The 21188-nt window shown below is 35.8% G+C and overlaps 1 protein-coding gene across 2 annotated transcripts in view; it reads left to right on the top strand.

The window, feature by feature from the left end:
• LOC125659463 (disks large homolog 1-like) overlaps nt 1-21188 on the top strand; it is a 79596-nt gene that overhangs the window by 36342 nt on the left and 22066 nt on the right. For both annotated transcript variants that reach the window (XM_048891138.2, XM_048891139.2), the window contains 5 exons: nt 7557-7659; nt 14052-14118; nt 14609-14745; nt 16717-16858; nt 19231-19342. In XM_048891138.2, coding sequence (XP_048747095.1) covers nt 7557-7659; nt 14052-14118; nt 14609-14745; nt 16717-16858; nt 19231-19342 — 561 coding nt within the window. The remainder of the gene's footprint in view (nt 1-7556; nt 7660-14051; nt 14119-14608; nt 14746-16716; nt 16859-19230; nt 19343-21188) is intronic.

Genomic DNA, 21188 nt, shown 5'->3' with positions numbered 1-21188 from the left:
TAGTAAAGTTAGACTCCATTTACATAAGATAATTGATTGTGGATGAATTATTTAACAAATCCATTAACTAGGAGTAGGATCCCCATAACTAGCCAGTTGTTATCCTTTCATCTTGTTTGCTTGAGATTGAAGTTCTGTTTACTCAGATTTCATGTTGGGAATTGCAAGCTTCTCCAGACTGCCAAGGGCCCTGTTCTCCATCCGAATCTGTGACTGCAGCTCCGGCGTCATGGATTTCCGGCTCCCACTGATTTCAGAGACTTCAGGTTTTTTAATGACATAAAGAAATTATCATTGATCAATACTAATTTTATTAGAAGGTCTTGTCATCCAGTTACCATAGGAATTTGTTTTTGTCCTCAGATTTTCCTTCATGTTTAAGTTTTGAATTACAAAATACTTCCTCAGAGTTCATTTTTTTATTGTGTAATATGTTTTTTATGTGCCATGATCCGAAGGAGTGATAATTTTGAGGACTCCAGAAATGATGTATTATCAGTTTTCACGAAGTTTAGACAGTTTCATGTGGGTTCTGACTGATAATGAAGAGTTTTAAGTGTAGCTGCAATAATTTCCTTTTAAAGCCTAGTTAATATGTCATGTATGCTGTATTGAAAAGCTTCGATAGCACTGGTGCTGTGTCGTAGGATCCAGGAGTTGATAGATTCCCGGATGGTTTCCATGGTATTTTCACTGCTGTTTTGTGGTCGGCAGGAAAGCATTTCATTCGTAGCCAAGGTGCTCTCATTTTTTTCCCTTCCCAAAATGATATAGTCCTTGTCAGCATGAGTTTAAATTGAAATGTAATGATTGTTTTCAATGTTTTGATGTGAAACAATCCATTTTGATGGAAAAGGTACCCTATAATGTTTTTTCTGGCTTAAATTGTGCTATTTTTCTGCATGTTCTTTGAAGCAAAATTGGATATCATATAGTGTAATTGCAGTGAATGGGAGCTATTTCCTAGCTGGTGACAGACTGACTACTTCAGTACACAGGCACTCCTGCTCAGTAGTTAATTGGCTGCTTTTATCTGTGTTGATGATTTGTTAACTTTTATTACCTATGGAAATCAGGCCTGGTATCAATTCCTTACCATAAAGTCTCATTATCATCAGTAGACTTTTCTTAGAGGTGTAAAGCACACATTTTATGTATATGCCTTTGTAGTTGAGGGTGTTAAAATAACAGAGATGGGTTGGATCTCTTCTCAATAAAAATGAAAGTGGCTGCACTTCTCACACAGATCGGTGTTGGTTTAATTGTGTGATGGCAAAATCCAGGGAGATGGCCATGGTAATGATGAAGGGTTTGTTAGTTCTTATTAATTATTAAAAGCTCTACAGGCAAAGCAAAACACAATAGTCGTGGTTTGTCAATCACATAGGCTGGATGCTCCCTCCTATTGCTACGTAATGGTTTAAAGAAGGTTGTAGTCTAATAATTCACATCAATAGACAGACACAGAAAAAGTTTGCTTAAAATAAAAGGCGGTTACTGTCAACTAAAGATTCTCTGGTATGATTTCATTGGACATGTACAGTTTTTATGAATTTGCTCTCGGTGGCATTCATGATTTGTGTAGCATCATAAAAAAAGAATTTTGAAATGATATTAATCAATGGAACATTCTGTGATGATTAAATAGTAAAAGTGTCAAAGAACTTCTGGAATTTCCGGGTTTTGAGCAAATATTGCATGACAGAAAAATCTGGCTTGATCTTGTCAGCAATTTGCTTTGTGCTTTGTGAAAGCCTATTCACAGAAACTTCCATGTGGTGGTTTAAAATTGCAGGAAAGTGATTTTTGACACTGAATTTTTTGTATGTGAATGATATTAAGACAGCAAGGAGTATGTGAGATTGATGTGATGCTGGTCAACATTTTGTGATTTATACATCTACCCTGACAGTATGTACATCTTTCCTGGAGATCAAATTTTTACCTGTAACAGTTCTACAGAGTTGTACATAATTCAGATACACAGGTATAATTCTATTTTATGTCATAATTGATATTTATATGATAGATTTGTAGGGGAAAATGTAAATAAAAATGACAATTGAGTCATTGACAATATATGTTTACTGCATATCAAATATTAAAAAAGTCAATGGGTTTTGTCAAATAAGCTGACATCATTTTCAATTTATGTGACAATAAATTTAATTTGGATATATGATTTGCTTTCATATCCTATGGCCAAGTTCTGTTCTGAAAAAATAATTTCTAGCCTATCTATCTGATATACAATCTAGTTCTATTCGCCGTTCTAGATATAAGCTAATTTTGTTTAGGACTACACAAGATTTTTCTGTTTCATTTTGTGTATTGGAACAATGCAATACAGAGAAAGTTATGAAATGTTTGATATAATATGGCAATCAATGTCAGTATTTTAATTGTTAAGTCTAATAGAAGGAAGACTTCTTAAGTTTAATGAATGGTGTGTAGACGGTTTGAGTGTCAGTAATGGGTGTTTGGGTGAGACCTAGAGTAAGCCATCTCCAAATCATTTAAAATTTGAAAATATTGTTAGTGGCCTCAAAACACAGATGCCTTCAAAATTGATGGATTTCACTTTAACTATTGTTTTGGAATCAGAAGGATCAAGGTCACCAGGTCATATATCGTGAGATATGATTTACAGATGATACATCTCAAATGCTATTTGAACTTTAGAAATAAATCTTTCCATGATTTGGATGACCTTTATTATCCCCTCGTAATTCAGTGTGAGGGGATATAGTAGTGTAATTTTTCATGTGTGGTGGAGTGTGTGTAACACTGAGCGTGTAGACACTTTACAGGTGTGTGTGGGTGTAACACTGAGCATGTAGACACTCTACTGGTGTGTGTGGGTGTGTAACACTGAGCTTGTAGACACTTTACAGGTGTGTGGGTGTGTAACACTGAGCTTGTAGACACTTTACAGGTGTGTGTGTGTGTGTGTGTAACACTGAGCTTGTAGACACTCTACAGGTGTGTGTGTGTGTGGGTGTGTAACACTGAGCTTGTAGACACTTTACAGGTGTGGGTGTGTAACACTGAGCTTGTAGACACTTTACAGGTGTGTGTGTGTGGGTGTGTAACACTGAGCTTGTAGTCACTCTACAGGTGTGTGTGTGTGGGTGTGTAACACTGAGCTTGTAGACACTTTACAGGTGTGTGTGTGTGGGTGTGTAACACTGAGCTTGTAGACACTCTACAGGTGTGTGGTATGTGTGTGTGTGTAACACTGAGCTTGTAGACACTCTACAGGTGTGTGTGTGTGTAACACTGAGCTTGTAGACACTCTACTGGTGTGTGTGTGTGTGTAACACTGAGCTTGTAGACACTTTACAGGTGTGTGTGTGTGTGTGTGTGTTTAACACTGAGCTTGTAGTCACTCTACAGGTGTGTGTGTGTGGGTGTGTAACACTGAGCTTGTAGACACTTTACAGGTGTGTGTGGGTGTGTAACACTGAGCTTGTAGACACTCTACAGGTGTGTGGGTGGGTGTATAACACTGAGCTTGTAGTCACTCTACAGGTGTGTGTGGGTGTGTAACACTGAGCTTGTAGACACTCTACAGGCTGTGTATGTGTGTAACACTGAGCTTGTAGACACTCTACAGGTGTGTGTGTGTGGGTGTGTAACACTGAGCTTGTAGTCACTCTACAGGTGTGTGTGTGTGGGTGTGTAACACTGAGCTTGTAGACACTTTACAGGTGTGTGTGTGTGGGTGTGTAACACTGAGCTTGTAGTCACTCTACAGGTGTGTGTGTGTAACACTGAGCTTGTAGACACTCTACTGGTGTGTGTGGGTGTGTAACACTGAGCTTGTAGACACTCTACAGGTGTGTGTGTGTGGGTGTGTAACACTGAGCTTGTAGTCACTCTACAGGTGTGTGTGTGTGGGTGTGTAACACTGAGCTTGTAGTCACTCTACAGGTGTGTGTGTGTGGGTGTGTAACACTGAGCTTGTAGACACTTTACAGGTGTGTGTGTGTGTGTGTAACACTGAGCTTGTAGACACTCTACAGGTGTGTGTGTGTGTAACACTGAGCTTGTAGACACTCTACAGGTCGTGTGTGTGTGTAACACTGAGCTTGTAGACACTCTACAGGTGTGTGTGTGTGTAACACTGAGCTTGTAGTCACTTTACAGGTGTGTGTGTGTGTGTGTAACACTGAGCTTGTAGACACTCTACAGGTGTGTGTGTGTGTAACACTGAGCTTGTAGACACTCTACAGGTGTGTGGGTGTGTAACACTGAGCTTGTAGACACTTTACAGGTGTGTGTGTGTGTGTAACACTGAGCTTGTAGTCACTCTACAGGTGTGTGTGTGTGGGTGTGTAACACTGAGCTTGTAGTCACTCTACAGGTGTGGGTGTGTAACACTGAGCTTGTAGACACTTTACAGGTGTGTGTGTGTGTGTGTGTGTAACACTGAGCTTGTAGACACTCTACAGGTGTGTGTGTGTGTAACACTGAGCTTGTAGACACTCTACAGGTCGTGTGTGTGTGTAACACTGAGCTTGTAGACACTCTACAGGTGTGTGTGTGTGTAACACTGAGCTTGTAGTCACTTTACAGGTGTGTGTGTGTGTGTGTGTGTAACACTGAGCTTGTAGACACTCTACAGGTGTGTGTGTGTGTGTAACACTGAGCTTGTAGACACTCTACAGGTGTGTGGGTGTGTAACACTGAGCTTGTAGACACTTTACAGGTGTGTGTGTGTAACACTGAGCTTGTAGACACTTTACAGGTGTGTGTGTGTAACACTGAGCTTGTAGTCACTCTACAGGTGTGTGTGTGTGTGTGTAACACTGAGCTTGTAGACACTACAGGTGTGTGTGTGTAACACTGAGCTTGTAGACACTACAGGTGTGTGTGGGTGTGTAACACTGAGCTTGTAGACACTTTACAGGTGTGTGTGTGTAACACTGAGCTTGTAGTCACTCTACAGGTGTGTGTGTGTGGGTGTGTAACACTGAGCTTGTAGTCACTCTACAGGTGTGTGTGTGTGGGTGTGTAACACTGAGCTTGTAGTCACTCTACAGGTGTGTGTGTGTGGGTGTGTAACACTGAGCTTGTAGACACTTTACAGGTGTGTGTGTGTGTGTGTGTAACACTGAGCTTGTAGACACTCTACAGGCTGTGTATGTGTGTAACACTGAGCTTGTAGACACTCTACTGGTGTGTGTGTGTGTGTAACACTGAGCTTGTAGACACTCTACAGGTGTATGTGTGTGTATAACACTGAGCTTGTAGACACTTTACAGGTGTGTGTGTGTGTGTGTAACACTGAGCTTGTAGACACTTTACAGGTGTGTGTGTGTGTGTGTTTAACACTGAGCTTGTAGTCACTCTACAGGTGTGTGTGTGTGGGTGTGTAACACTGAGCTTGTAGTCACTCTACAGGTGTGTGTGTGTGGGTGTGTAACACTGAGCTTGTAGTCACTCTACAGGTGTGTGTGTGTGGGTGTGTAACACTGAGCTTGTAGTCACTCTACAGGTGTGTGTGTGTGTGTGTAACACTGAGCTTGTAGACACTCTACTGGTGTGTGTGTATGTGTGTAACACTGAGCTTGTAGACACTCTACAGGTGTGTGTGTGTAACACTGAGCTTGTAGACACTCTACAGGCTGTGTATGTGTGTAACACTGAGCTTGTAGACACTCTACAGGTGTGTGTGTGTGTGTGTGTAACACTGAGCTTGTAGACACTCTACAGGCTGTGTATGTGTGTAACACTGAGCTTGTAGACACTCTACAGGTGTGTGTGTGTGTGTGTAACACTGAGCTTGTAGACACTCTACAGGCTGTGTATGTGTGTAACACTGAGCTTGTAGACACTCTACAGGCTGTGTGTGTGTGTAACACTGAGCTTGTAGACACTCTACAGGACACACCATTTGCTTGATGGATTACATACTTCACATGTAGCTCTGTTATCAAGAGAGGAAGAACATATTGAATTTAGGGTCAAAAGATCAAACATCAAGGTCACTACGGGAGTTCATAGAAAAAGCTTGTAGACACTTTACAGGCCACATTTTTTGTTTGATTTATTTTATACTTTACATGTAGCTTTGTTATCAAGAGAGGAAGAACTCTATTGATTTTGAGATCAAAAGGTGAAAAGTTGTAATGGGACTTAATAGAAAAAAGTGAAGGGATATTATATGGCCTTGTGGGGCTGTTGTTGAAGTCAGAAGAATTAAAGATGATAACTGAAATTCTATTTGAGCCTTAACAATGGAACTTTACATGATTAAAGGATGATTTCTATTGTTTTTAAAGTCTAAAGTGAAAGTTAACAGATCAGAAATGGTTTCTTGATGATGTTTTAAATACTATGAGCTTTATAAACTATGAAATTTCACATATACAGTCTCCATTGATTAAGGTGACTCCAATGGTTGTTCATTCAAAGGGTTAAGGTTCTTGTTTAATATGGTAAAAAATCATATTCAGATAGTATCTTAAGGATTGGCAGGCCAGTAACAGGAAAAAAAATAACTTGTCAATGAATTTTCTTATTCTTATTAAAATCTTAAAATAGATATCTCCAACTCATGTGGGAAGTTATGGCATGGAAAAGTTACCTCCCCTGAAAACCTGTGTGACGTTAACATTACATCAAACTTCTCTTACAATTAATTATCTTGATTCTAATATCTATCTGAAATTCACAGGATCTATAGGGAATGGATATACTAGCTTTCAAAAGATTTTCAGATTTTGTAGTTTAGACAAAATTTGTATTTGCTAATGAATGAAAGATACTGCTTATAACCCCATTTTCACCAATGTTTTAGACACATCTGATTTCATGAAAGTTAACTTATCAATAATCAAAAATGCAATAGATAAAAATATTGTTATGTACTTAATACAGCATGAGAATATAAATTAAAAAATTTCCCCCTAATTCATCCTAGTGATATTCTAATATGCTAGGGCTTTAGAGTCATATTCGTCACTGTGATATTACAATGTGCAGCCCAACAGCTATAACGTCACAGCCAAATACAAGGTGTAACATAGATTAGTAGGATTGAAATGCTATGTAAGAGGTCTCTATCAGGAAAAGATAACCTGTAGTACTTTTGAAGTACAAAGGTCAAGGCCACTAGCTCACATAATTAAGGAAACATTGTCTTCTAATTGATATATCTTGTATTTCAACTTGCAATGAAGTCATTGTTGTAGTATGTTCCCCCCTATTAAAAAGAAGAAATTAATCACTTAAATACAGTAAAACACAGTTACAGTGAACACACTCAATAATGAATTCACACTTACAGTAAAACACGGTTACAGTGAAGACGCTTATAATGAATTCACACTTACAGTAAAACACGGTTACAGTGAACACGCTTATAATGAATTCACACTTACAGTAAAACACAGTTAGTTTTACACTTTTTAGAAATTCACTGGTAGTTGTATAACTAAAGGTGATACAGTGCAATACAAATTGAATAAGGTTGTCTTGTGTATGTATTGTGTCTTATGCTTAGATTAAGATTGTATGACATTAGTGTAAATTTTCTTTCTTTTTTTCAGAATTAATGACATCATTGTGAAGGTGAATGAAGTGGATGTATCAGAGGCGACACACTCAGAGGCAGTGGATGCTCTCAAACAGGCTGGCACTAAAGTGGTTCTGGTAGGTAGCTCTAAATCCTTATGACACTGTACAACACCCATACAGAAGGTTCATGGTCTAAACTGACGTAAAAGTTTGTATTATGATTTTATATCTGAATGTGTTTGTAAGATGTACGGTGTACCTCTGTAACTGCCATATCAAGCACCAGCTGTAGCTATAATTTCAATGGGAAAAGAGAAAGCATTCTGTATACATGGATCTCCCTACTTTTTCAGGTATCTTCAACCTATTCACAAGTTATTTTCATCTTATAGTAGCGTCCATCACCTTCATATTGAATATCACCTAGGAATCACTTTTTCCACCATCTGCGTGTATGGTACTGGATAATCTTCTGGGGTGGAGCTATAATTTGCATCCTTAATTGTCCCCTCCCAACATAGTCGGAGGGAAGGTAGTAATGTGCATGTTTTCATTGAATGAGTGATTGCAGGCAGAACACCAATGTGAATTGCATTTGTTTGCAATATGTCAAATTTGGAGAGAGTGCCTGCTTTGCTATGCTTTTGTATTGCAACTGCAGCTGACAAATCTTTGAGAACTTCAGGAGTATATTGGAATCCAGGTCTGTCTATCTGTTTGTGCAAGTCATGTCTTTGATAAAGTGGCATTAGATTCTCACACTTTACACAATGATTAATTATGACATGAGTGTGTGTCATAACCCAAACCTAGGGTTTATTGGTCAAGTTCACTGGGAGTTCTAAAAAGTTTTTTTTTAAAATTGTGTCCAGGCTGTAACTTTGTAGTAAAGAAAATGTTGACAATCCTATTTAACTCAAAGCTTGCTCTGTACCTGCATTTGTACAGGAGGGAGAAGAATTTCTAGACCATATTTTATAACAGATTATACTCATTCATAATCCAAGGTTTCTCTAAGATGACAAGATTATCATATCTTGTCATTTAATGTTATCTTGTGTGATGTATACATCTCAAAGAAATTATAATGACCTCATTTATGAAATAAGCTATAATCTTTGTTGCAAAATATGATCTAGAAATTGAAGGATCCAAGTTTTACATGGAGGATAAATACTGAATCTTTACAAAATCTTACGTTCAGGAACAACAGGGCCATGGTTAGTAATATTAATATGCAAGCATCCTTAGATAGTGCAGAATCAAGTTTTAGAATATATAGAAAATAATCTAAAATAGAAGCATGGCTATAAATTCTCATACTGCAAGCATCTTCTGATAGTTCAGGTTGAAGTTTGTTCAGACTATGACCCTGGAGGGTAGGAAGAGAGCACAATGGGGGATCAAAGTTTTGTATGGGAATATATAGGGAAACATCTTTTCCAAAATCTTTAAATCTTTTCCAGAACAACAGGGTCATGATTAGTCATAAATATGCAAGCACCTTCAGGTAGTGCAAATTCAAGTTTGTTCAATTTAGGGACACCATTGGTAAGATGAGAGCCACAATAGGAGATCAAAGTCTGATATCGGAATATACAGGATAAACAGGGCCAAACTAAGTCGTATCAAAATGCAAACGTTACTAAGATGTGTGGATTAAAGTTTTTTAAGCCCCCATGACTAAAGTGGTGGTTTCGGTTGGGGAGAGGGGGTATTGTTATTGTCCTGTCTGTCTGAAACTTGAACCTTGTTTATAACTTTTAAATAGTGAGTGATAGGGCTTTCATATTTCAAATATGCTTTCCTTGTGACAAGACTTCTTTTGTTTCTAAATTTTGTTACCTTGACCTTGTAGTTTGACCCAAATTTCAAAACTTTAACCTTGTTCATAACTTTTGGATGGTGAGTCATACATCATACATATTTCATGTGTGTTTTCCTTGTGACAAGACCTTTCTTTTGGTATCAAACATTCTGACCTTGAAACTTGACATTGGATTTTGACCTTTCAGGAAACCTAGGCAATATTTCCTGAATGTTTATGGTAGGACTTCAATATTTTGTATATAGATTCCTTATGGTAAGACCTTACATTTCATACCTTGATTTTTTACCTTGTATCATGGTTATATTATGGTCCTGTAGGGTGAAGTTGGAGCCACAGTATGGGGTCACAATTTTCATGGGAATAAAAATTGCCAAAAAAATCTTTTCAAAATCACAACAGCTGAATAACAGTAGGTCCAAGGTGATTCAGATGAGCAATGTGGTCCATAGGCCTCTTGTTTTCCTTAAATGTAACTGATGTCATTAAACAGTTCATTTCCCAATGCTTGAAACTGTTGTGGTTCTCTCTCTCTCTCTCTCTGTCTCTCTCTCTCTCTCTCCCCCCCCTCCCAATTTTGAGGCTTGAAAATATCCAATAACAAACTGCTAAGTCTGTAATCCGAGGCTTGTAATTCGCTTCATATGAAATGTTGTATGGGTTAACTAATTTTTTCACTTTCTCTTATAAGAAAGTAGAGGTTAATTAAATGGTGCTTCTGTTTGAAAATATGATTTATTCAGTGTTAATTTTAAAACAAATGCCATTTATTGACATGTAACAAAAATTCCCAATATGTTCTATTTTGATTCTGTTCTTCCCCATTGAATGGTTATCTGTACCATTCCTGTACGGTAGAGAGGGGAAAAAAAGTCGCATATGATTAAATATGTTATTCAACAAATATGAATTCCTACAGTTGTGTTCAGTCTGGTTTTGCCTTTTCCAGGAAAATTTTCAGAAAGATGGAGACAATAATTTTAAACTCTTGCAGTTACTCAATAACTCACTGTGGTGATTTTGATTGCTTTTAAGCATCATACCAAAGTTAATCCATGGGGTAAAGAGATGTTTCCGTAACATAGTGATGTTCTTTGTATAGTTTACATATATCAGGTGAGGAAGACGTGAAAGTATCCAGCTCTCCAGTTTGAAAGAAATGAGTAATACCATTTCTTGCAGATTGTTTTTCCATCTGACACTTGTCTTCATTATCCTTCTTTTTATTGCATATTGCATAGTCAATGGGCTAAAAAAATGTTTTTTCATCACCAGATATTAAGCCTAGCAGGCAGAAGACAATTAATGGAGAGCATAAATGGCAAATGATTGAACTTATCAAATTTATTGTGTAGCAATTTATTGTAATTTAAGTCTGAGGGGAAACTATGGCTAACATTAAACAAATTTTGTTCCATTTTTTTTCTCTCTCTCTCTCTAATGTCCTAAATGTATTGAGAAAACCTGCATACTATAGTATGAAACATAATGCTGGAATCACCACAGGAATTGTTAGTAGTACAGCACTCCATATAAAAATCTACTCTGTCTCCAAATCATTTTGACATTCAGTATTGAGTACTGTAAACCAACATTTATTCGCGGCTACTTCATTTCACGATTCACCTGTGGTAAACTGGTTCGCGGCAAGTAATTTTCGCGATCGAGCCTTTTTACATACAATATGATGAATAGATCAAATGTTATATGTTGAAAAGTTGCATTATTAGACCACCACCACCCTTTCTGTTTGAAAAAATAATGTCCGAAGAAAACGGTGAAGTGATCTTTAAGAAATTCCAACTTTTAACTTTCTCATTCTGAACATAAGATGATCAGAAAATATGAAAGATTGAAAGAAATTCAGATTTTTGAAAAAAATTTCAACTTTTGATTTCTATTATAGCCCCATCTAATCAGATGGATGATATTGACAATAAGTATCTTTTTTTGATTGATTGAAATTCATCAGTGAAAAGGACATCTACTTATGATAGAAATGATGTCGTGGAATGTTCAACAGTGCACAATCAAACAATCTTGTAGAGGGTTATAAAACAAAACACTCCATTTCAAACAAGACAGGTACTATCAAGTATTAATTTCTATCTAGAATATCACATGTGCACAAACAACAAATATTCATTGCTTTATGAAACGGAGACATGTGTTTTAGTTCTCTGAAAACTGTTCCTCGTAGATAATATTTTGTCATTGCAATTCAATTTGATTGTTTTCAAAGCATGCATTGATTAAATGCAGGTTGTGTCATTGTGTTATACCTTTAGGCAAGATCTTTTGGTTTCATTTCACAGATGATGTTGATGAGGTTGTGGTATAATTGGTATGTTATTCAAGCCAGGTCTGAAAATTGATGAATCTTTCAACATTAGGGAGAGTTTTTTTTGGTACCAGCTTGATGAAAAAGGGAACCATATAAATGGATATTGGTAATAATTTGGTATATTGAGAATGAAGTACTTCGTGTAAAATGGGAGATAACTTCATAAAAGGGATGAGCAAAGCTGGTAAAATGATTAAGTGGAAAATTAGAAGAGAATCGATTTTAGCAGTTAATGTCTAAGCATGGTATAAAGAGAGCACTGAACTGGAGGTAACAATGACTTGTGTTTCTGTATTTAATTTGCTGGTATTCATGGGTAGTTACACTTATCCATAAACCCAGAATCCTTTTAGACTAATCTGACAGTTTTACTTTTAGTATTACATATCCAAAGAAAGTGATAAATGAATAAAATGGTGAACTTTTTATGCCCTCGGAATTGAAGATTCAGGGAGCATATGGTTTTTGGCCTGTCCATCTGTCTGTCTGTGGCAAAAAACTTTAACCTTGGTCATATCTTTTACATGTACACCGTAAGAGGTAGAGCTTTCATACTTTCTTATGGCAAGACCTTTTTATTACCACCAAATTCTTTGACCATGTGATCTTATCATTGACCTTTACCTACTTAATCCTCTTCGTGCATGTCTGCACATAAGGCTGAAATCAGAAATGTGAGGTCGGTGGCCGAGTGGTTAGGCCGTCAGACTCTCGACCGAAAGGTCATGGGTTCGAGTCCTGGCCACGGCAGGGCTGATGTTGTGTCCTTGGGAAAGGCACTTTACATGAATTTCCTCACTCCACCCAAGTGTAAAAGGGGTACCTGGCTATAGACAGTGAAAGATATTGTTAGAATGTTAGTGCTCTAGCGCTTAATGCCGCTTATAATGGCAGCTTGCACTGTATGCTTCCTAGGAGGCTGAGAAACTTCTAGATATTTGATATAAGGTCTGCCGGGGTAATAATGTACATTGATAATTGTAAAGCGCTTTGAGCAGCATACGCTGGATAAGGCGCTATATAAAACCAATCATTATTATTATTATTATTATTATCAGCTCCCGCCACACTTGTCTGTCCTTTGTCTTCGTTTCTGCTTCTTTCCAGGTTAGTCCCATCTCTTTCAACTCTCCATCTATCATTCTTCTCTAGGTTTCTTTTGGTCTTCCCCTCTTTCTTTTCCCTTCAGGAGTCCATCTGAGAGCGACATTTGCTGGGCATACTTTGTTCATTCTCATGGCGTGCCCTAGCCACCTCCATCTGCGTTGTTTAATTTCTAATTGGATGCTCTTTTGAGATGTTTTACTCCGTAAGTCTTTATTAGATATCTTTTTCGGCCAATAGATTTTGCAGATTCTCCTGAGGCAGGTGTTATGGAAGGATGACAGCTTCTTAAGGTCGCTCTGAACAAGTTCCCAGCACTCTGCTCCATAAAGTAATATGGACTTGACATTACTGCTATAGATCTTTACTTTAGTTTTAAGGGAAACTTTTCCTGATCTCCACAAAGGTCTTAACTCACAAAAAGCTGATCTTGCCTTGCTAATTCTCGATGTTATGTCTTTTGATGTTCCATTGTCCTTACTTATGATGGCACCTAAATATGTGAAGTTGTCTATTTCTTCGATGTCATGATCCTGGATTCTTATGGGTGTATTACAGGTATTATTTATCGCCAATACTTTTGTTTTTTGCATTTATGTCCAAACCAATAGACTGTGTAGTTGTTTCTAGTTGTGTTGTCTTTCTTTGCATTTGTTGTTTGTTGCTTGAGATGAGACAGAAATCATCGTCAAAATCAAGGTCTTCGAGAAATGATTCCATTGAACTTTGACCTGGTTTTAATTTATTCTAATCCAGGGGCATCAGTGTTTCACTAACACATCTTGTTAGCTCCTTTTTGAATACATCAACTGTCCAAAGGTTTTGATTCAGAAATGTAAATGACATTCAGATGCATGAATGATAGTTATATGCTACAATTTATTTTCTGAATCTGTTAGATTTAAATGAGGCATTAAACTTACTTGATTACTTTTATTTTGCAAAGTTTTGTAATTCTGTATGTAGATATAAAAGACATTTAAAGCTAGATTTGATTTGAATTATTTAAAGATTTTATAATGACCCCCAATACTGAAGATCAAAGTGGATTTTGTTCTTGGCTCATCTGTGTGTTTGTGTGTGAATGTTGTCCTTTTATTTGAATTATGCAGTGCAGATCCTTCATATTTGCCACTGTGCTCTGCTGATGCGAATGAAGTACAAAATGGGATTGTAGTCAGACTTATCTGGGTCAAATTTGTCACTGTGACAGTATATTGCTAATGGAAAATTTGTACATTTATTTTTCAGCATGTGAAGAGGCTAAAAGCACCTACAGAAAATATCTTGGAAATACAGCTGGTCAAGTCAAACAAGGGTAGGTAACTGTAGTTTTGTATGTCTCCAACACTTTGTTTCAGTGTTTCATTTGAATTAATTTGATCAAGATTTGTTTGTTCATTGAGCTTATACAATATGAGGTTTCTTTCTTCATTTGGATGGTGTAAACATTTTCATTTGCGTTATGTTTTTGTCAAATGTGAAGTTATGGTGACTTTATGATAACTGTATGAAGTAGAATTGCACAAAAGGATAAATCACATTTGCTTTTACGGAAATGGCTTTACTGTATCACATATAGCATGCAAATTATTTTATGCATTGTTATCAAACAAGAGTGTTACATGTACTTTCAGAAGCCTTTCATCAATACCAGCGGTAAAAGTTCAGTCACTGAATAACTGTTATGAAACAATTATAATAATTCAATTTCTTATTGTAACATGAAAAGTTAACACTGCCCGGCTCCTCATTCCCACCTCTGCATGATTCTTCTGTATCGCATGGCATTTATTTTTTTGCTGCAGGCCTAGGTTTCAGTATAGCAGGGGGAATAGGAAATCAACACATTCCAGGAGACAATGGGATATTTGTTACCAAAATTATAGAGGGAGGGGCAGCCGAACAGGATGGCAGGCTAGCCATGGGGGACAGGCTCATTGCAGTGAGTAGAAATTGACCAATAGCATCTTAGATGTCGGCAAATTTATGATATGCTGTAATGGTTAAATTATTATAAGCTTTATATGAAGTAATTTGTCACAGCTGCATATCAGAGGGAAAATGCTTATGTAAGGAGTGATTTTAATTTTGAGGCATTTTATGTTATATAACCTGGTTTGGGTCAGTGTTCATTTTATAATCCGCAAAGCGACCAGATTATATAATAGAACAGACTGACCCAGACCAGGTTATGTAGCATAATATGCCCAAAAATTAAATCACTCCTTGTAATTCAATGGAAAAAGACAAAACTACAAATTTTCATTCATGACTATCTGAATGAACACTGATAACATTATGATTAATTCAGCAACCACTGATGAAGTTTCACTTTGTTGAGCTCTGGAGAGGGTCATCTTAGTTCTGTGTATAGCTGAAGCATGTAATTTATTTATTAGATTTGAAAATAATCTTCAAATACAAGAAAATACAATTTTTGGTTTTTGGTTTTAAGGTATTCAATGTATAATGACCATATTTCATATCTAATAAATGGATGATGGAATTTTTGTAATCATGGTATCATTTTGAAGGGTTCATCAAATAAAAATAATCCACCATAGGAATTTTCAAAATTTTGTTTACTGCTTGATTTATTTCACCTAGAATTTAACATTGAGGTATATGAGAAAAGCATGTTTTATTACAATATTTTAGAAGAAATTATATTTTCATACAAATCTCTTGGTAGAAAGTTACATACGCTTTCTCTTGATGAAAATATGAAATAAAATTAATCATTGACCACACACATTTTTAGAAAATTAGATTTTTCTTATTTTTACAAAGGGCAGACAACTCTTCCAAAAAGTCTTAAGTGCAAAAAAGTCAGCTTCTAATTATGTACCAGTCATGTGAATTTCATCTGCTTCACTTTCATCATTATTTAACAATAAACATTTATGTTGATCTAAATCCTTCAAAATTGTTCATCATCCTTTCATTATACATGGAATACCTTAATATGAAATTTTGAAATTACATTGAAACTTGCAATTGCATGCAACATTGTCATCAGTGAAATCCGACTCAGTAAATATAAGCAAGTGACTAATGGTGATCCACAGTCCAGCCTGATGGGACATCATCTGGTAGAATATGACACATTTTATGCTTTGAGAGATAGATCAAGCAATTCCCCCATCCCCCAAGTGAAAAATGTATTTTAAAATGAAACTGAGGGAAATTTACAAGTCCTTGATATACATGTACCATTGTTTAGAATATGGTATCTTTGTTTTATGCTGTTATTTAAATATACAGAGTTTGAGAGTATTGAGTTTATCTAACAAAAGTGTCTTACTGTGTAAGTACAAATTTGTCTTATTTGACATCAACAAAAAATCTATCTAACAATGTCTTACTGTGTAATTACAAGTTCATTCTTGTTTGATATCAACTAAAAATCTATCAAAAGTATCTTGCTGTGAAAGTACAATTTCGTCTTATTTGACATCAACAAAAAATCTAACAAAAGTATCTTGCTGTGAAAGTACAATTTTGTCTTTTTTGACATCAACAAAAAATCTATCTAACAATGTCTTACTGTGTAATTACAAGTTCATTCTTATTTGACATCAACTAAAGATCTATCTAACAAAAATATCTTACTGTGCAAGTTTAATTCCATTGATTTTCTCATTAATAGTAGACCTACAACTTAACAATGCTACAATGTAGATTAGAATATCAAAAGAAAAAAAGTAGTGCCACTTTGGGTTGTCAGGGGGCATATCCCCATACTAAGTTAAGTTATGCAATATACACTAATTTTTTTCAGTATGCTCGACTAGTCAAATTGTGCGCAACATGTAATATTGAATTAAGTTTTTAACAAGTTATGATAAATTTCCTCAAAAATGGTACATTGTATAAGAAATGTATGCAAGAAATGAGAATTATTTTTCTGCAGGTGAATGAAGCCAATCTTGATAATGTGACACATGAAGAAGCGGTGGCAGCTCTGAAGGCCACACAGGAAGTGGTTAACTTAACCATAGCCAAACCATCCTACGTACCCGACAATGTCAGCCAGGAACCTGCCACTCCACCCTGTAAGTTTGTGATGGAGGGTAAAGCATTTACAGAATTATATGATTGTCTCAAACTTGTAAATATTGCTTATCACAATCCAGTCTCCCTATTCACAGGCATCATAAATGTGGGCTCAATTGCAAATACTGCAAACTACAAATAGGCTTCATATCGGGGATTTGTAAATAAACGTAGTCATTAATAAATTTTCATTTCATTGTAACTAAGGCAATTTTACCATTGTTATAGATATGTTGTAAAAGAAATGGGGTTTAGTGCACACTCCCAACATGGGGGGGGGGGGGGGGGGGGGGGGGGGGGGGGATCCTGAAAAAACCTTAATCATATGTATTTTGTGCATTGAAAAAATTACAAAATTGATGTGCAAAATTGCTGGAATCAAAGTCAATATTGAGAACTTTCTTCCTCCTGTTTGTTTTCATTTGAAATGATGATGACAATGTTTCATGAAGGTGTGTACTTATTGCACATACATGTATATATGTTTACATTCACGAGTTGATGTGCAGACAATATTGTTGCAAAGAGAGATAACTCTATTTCCAAAACCAATTTAGTTATCCAGAAATGCTCACAAAGAAAGGGGAAATGATGGACATAAATTAAAATTGATAGACATTAATTAGAATTGATAGATGGTAATTTAATTGATTTAATTTGTGATCAGATTTGAAATGTTAAAAATCAAATTAAAAGTAAATAACTTGTTTTGACATGACAATAAAAGATGCAAAGTACATGGATATGTAAATTGTAAATTAAACATCAAGATTAAACATCAACAACAGGTAGATTGTACTTATTGGTATGATTTAGGCTGTCTTATCGAGTTGTTGTTGAGAAATAAATAGTAAAAACCAAGGACAGATAAAAATGGATTTATTCTGTTGTATTTTTGTGCTTCCTGGAGAAAAACTTACCGACATTTCCATTTTACCTTTATTTATATGATGCACACTACAGATTGACTTCAGGAATCAGCTACCACTACTGATTCAGTTGTTGAAGGATTGAGTAGTACATGTATTCAATGTGATACTTTTATTTTTATGGTATCATGTGTATGTTTTTGTTTTCATTTCCATCTTGTTATGCCCCCCCCCCCCCCCCCCCCCCCCCCCCCAGAAGGGGGATATTGTGTTAGTGTAAATTCTTCTGATACAAACTTTGTCTGGGCCATAACTTTTTTGTCTTTTGACATAGGCCTTTGATATTCAGCATGTGCGCATACCATGATAAGACTGTTGTGTAACATTTTTAATAACCTTTGACCTTGAAATTTTATGTAAAGGTCAAAAAATAGAATTTGGGAGGCTTTTTTTTTTTATCCAAACCATAACTTTTTTTGTTATTTGACATAGGCCTTTGATATTTGGTATGTTGGTAAGTTTAATTTACTGTCATATGTTCACAACACTGTTACTTGGTTGAAGCACAATTAGGTGACTGTTAAGTATTGTAAGTCTTGATTTTCCACTTTAAAGATGATGCCTAAAAATGTTTTAAAAACTATGAAAGGGGAGACATCAGTTTTAGTATGCTAAAACAATTATTTCTCCGAGCTTTATTTTTATCTTATTTCATTTTTTTTTTTTTAAGGAGTGTAGGTACATTAACGGAGAGAGTAAGGAATGCATGATAAATAGATAGAAAGTAACCAGGAACAACAGAATGAATTTCTTTTTTTTTTTTGCTGACTGCTTACCAACCTTTTTTTACTACCAAACTGTGAATTCTACGAAACTAGTAAACAAGTTTAGAAAAATATATCGGAAAACTAATGAGACTTGAAGAAAATACCAATTTTGTTTTCAAAAGATTTTTCAAAAATTATTTTTTAATTAAATGTAGATTTGCATGTGATTGTTATGTATTTGGCACACAACTGGAGTGACTAAACTGTCGACAATATTTATGTAACTAAACTGTGGACAATATTTATGTAAGTATCATGAGAGCTACAACAGTGAAAATCACTGGTGACCCGGGGGAAAAAGAAAAGAAGGGTGATCACTTCAGTCCTATGGATTGTGCACATCCCTCACTATCTAGGTTACAATTCCTGGAAAAAAATCGCACAATACTCTACGGTATATAGATGTGCATGTATTCATTCGTTAACTGGATACTCCTATAGAGAACATGAATTGGGACTTGAGTAATATTTACAATATGATGTCACTTAAAACCAGAAATTTGAAACAGCATTAATTTTTCAGCAAACCCCATTTAATATTTGACACTTTATAGTAACATGACACACCAATAAAAGCTTTTATCTCCTCTGAGTAGATGTTTAAATATAATATTACAAGATAAAGACTAATAATTGAATTCAGTTGAGATATTTTATAGCAATTTTTCATTACAGCTGCCAGAAAAGCTGAAAATATTGCTATTGTTGCACCAACCTCTAGTCCAGACCGACCTACAAATGTTTCACACCATTCAGAAAACACCTACGCAAATGAGGATCCAGGGAGGTAAGGCCCAAAAAATACATCAACTAATAGACAGGCCCAAATATTTCACACCTCTGAGGGGAAAAAATGTGGAAGCGATAAAACAAAATGTACAAATGGCTATTTTCTTTTATCAAATTCCTGGTATATTTTGAACTTAAAGCTATACAAACTGTAAGTGGCGGTATTTTTCAGCCATCCAAGTATGCACCTTTTGGTATAACTGATTTAATCCCCAAGATTTAATGAAAAAATCAGCAAAATAAAAAAGGGACTTGAGAGCATATCCCTATAAGGAATGTTTCGTACAAATCGCCTATGACACAATCGTTGTATACACGGACATGGGAATGATGATTGCCGAACATTATCAGGTTACTGAGACCGAGGTCATACAAAGATAGAAACTGACATGAGTAGTTACACATTTTGTTTGTTTTAAATCATCATATTGTGTCATGAATGACTTTAAGTATTTTAAGTGTAAGAAAGTAATAATTACACAAATGTGCCACTCAAATGAAATTTTGATAGTGAATTAACTATGAAATTGGCATATTAAATTGTTTACAAATCTGACATTTGCGCAGTGACTCTCTCGCATCATTCCAAACTGGCGACCTCCGAGTTCAATGCAAATCAGAGATTACAAACAGGAATTACTGTCAGGAAGACTCTGATTCAATGAGATTATTTGTATTCAATCACAAATATGTTAAATATTTGTTCTTTTAATTTCTTTACCATCAGTTACAGCTTGTATTGCTTTAAGAACATTACTCAGAATATCTAAAAACACACCATACAGAGTGAAAAATGGTGTGTAATTATGAAACTGAATGGTCAGGATGTCAATATCTGGACACTCAAATTCTTTATCTCCCGATTTTTCATGACTTCCAAATATCGAGAGTCATCTGTGTATCATGATATCGAATATTGTCCCGATAAAATACCTCAATTCAAGTGTTGGTGTTTGAGAGGGGTTGACTGTATTTTTTATGAGATGTAAAATCTATTAACTAGATTCCAAATTTCAAAACTCCTGTACCCCAGGGCCTTGGGGATGGGGCAAAAACTGTCAAAAATTTATTAGTTTTCAAATATTTTCTTCTCTACAACCATACATATCTGTAAGAAACACTAAATGCAAAGTCATGTAGAGCAGGAAGGCCTCTACCAAAATTTTTAATTTCATGATCCCAAGGTAGAGATTCTGACACCAGGGCAGGGTCAAACTTGGCATATAGTATTTATGTGTAAAACATTTATCGCAATTCACCTTTGAATTAGAACGCTTTACCCGATATATGAGATGATTGAACAGTTTGAATGACATGTTTGATGTATTACAACGAGTTTTCATTGGCCGATTACAGCCCACCCACTTTCTCGAGCAGATTCAGGTGATCAGATAAGATGGATGGACTAGAAAATTACTAGCTGAAGAACTGTAGCTCTCTGAAAAAATATTGTGACGGAACAGAGCTACAGATCCAGCTCTTATAAAAACCTTCGATTTACGGGGCACAAAAAGCTGCGCACGGTTGAGGCCTGATATCGGTGTATTCTTGTGTTGCTATCTCATAAATTCAATATTTAAAAAATCTTAGCATATTTTCCTACTATACTTGTGTCCAAACATACCTTCAAATATTAATTAATGCGACACACGACCTGAAAACTCGCAGCTTCAAATGATTTCGTTTGTTGATGTAGCCATGTTAGGTAGCCGGTCAATTCGAACTCTGTTGATATTGGTATCTATTCGTAAAATTGGTTGTAAGTTATGTATTCGCTCTTCAACATGAATAATAAATAGAAATTAAAAAGTATAGTTTTTTTAAAGGTAAAATAAGCTCTCGAT

Source organism: Ostrea edulis, chromosome 9 (genome assembly GCF_947568905.1).
Source record: "Ostrea edulis chromosome 9, xbOstEdul1.1, whole genome shotgun sequence".
Classification (NCBI taxonomy): domain Eukaryota; kingdom Metazoa; phylum Mollusca; class Bivalvia; order Ostreida; family Ostreidae; genus Ostrea; species Ostrea edulis.
Note: the sequence above shows the minus strand (reverse complement) of the source record. Positions and strands in the feature narration are given on the sequence as shown.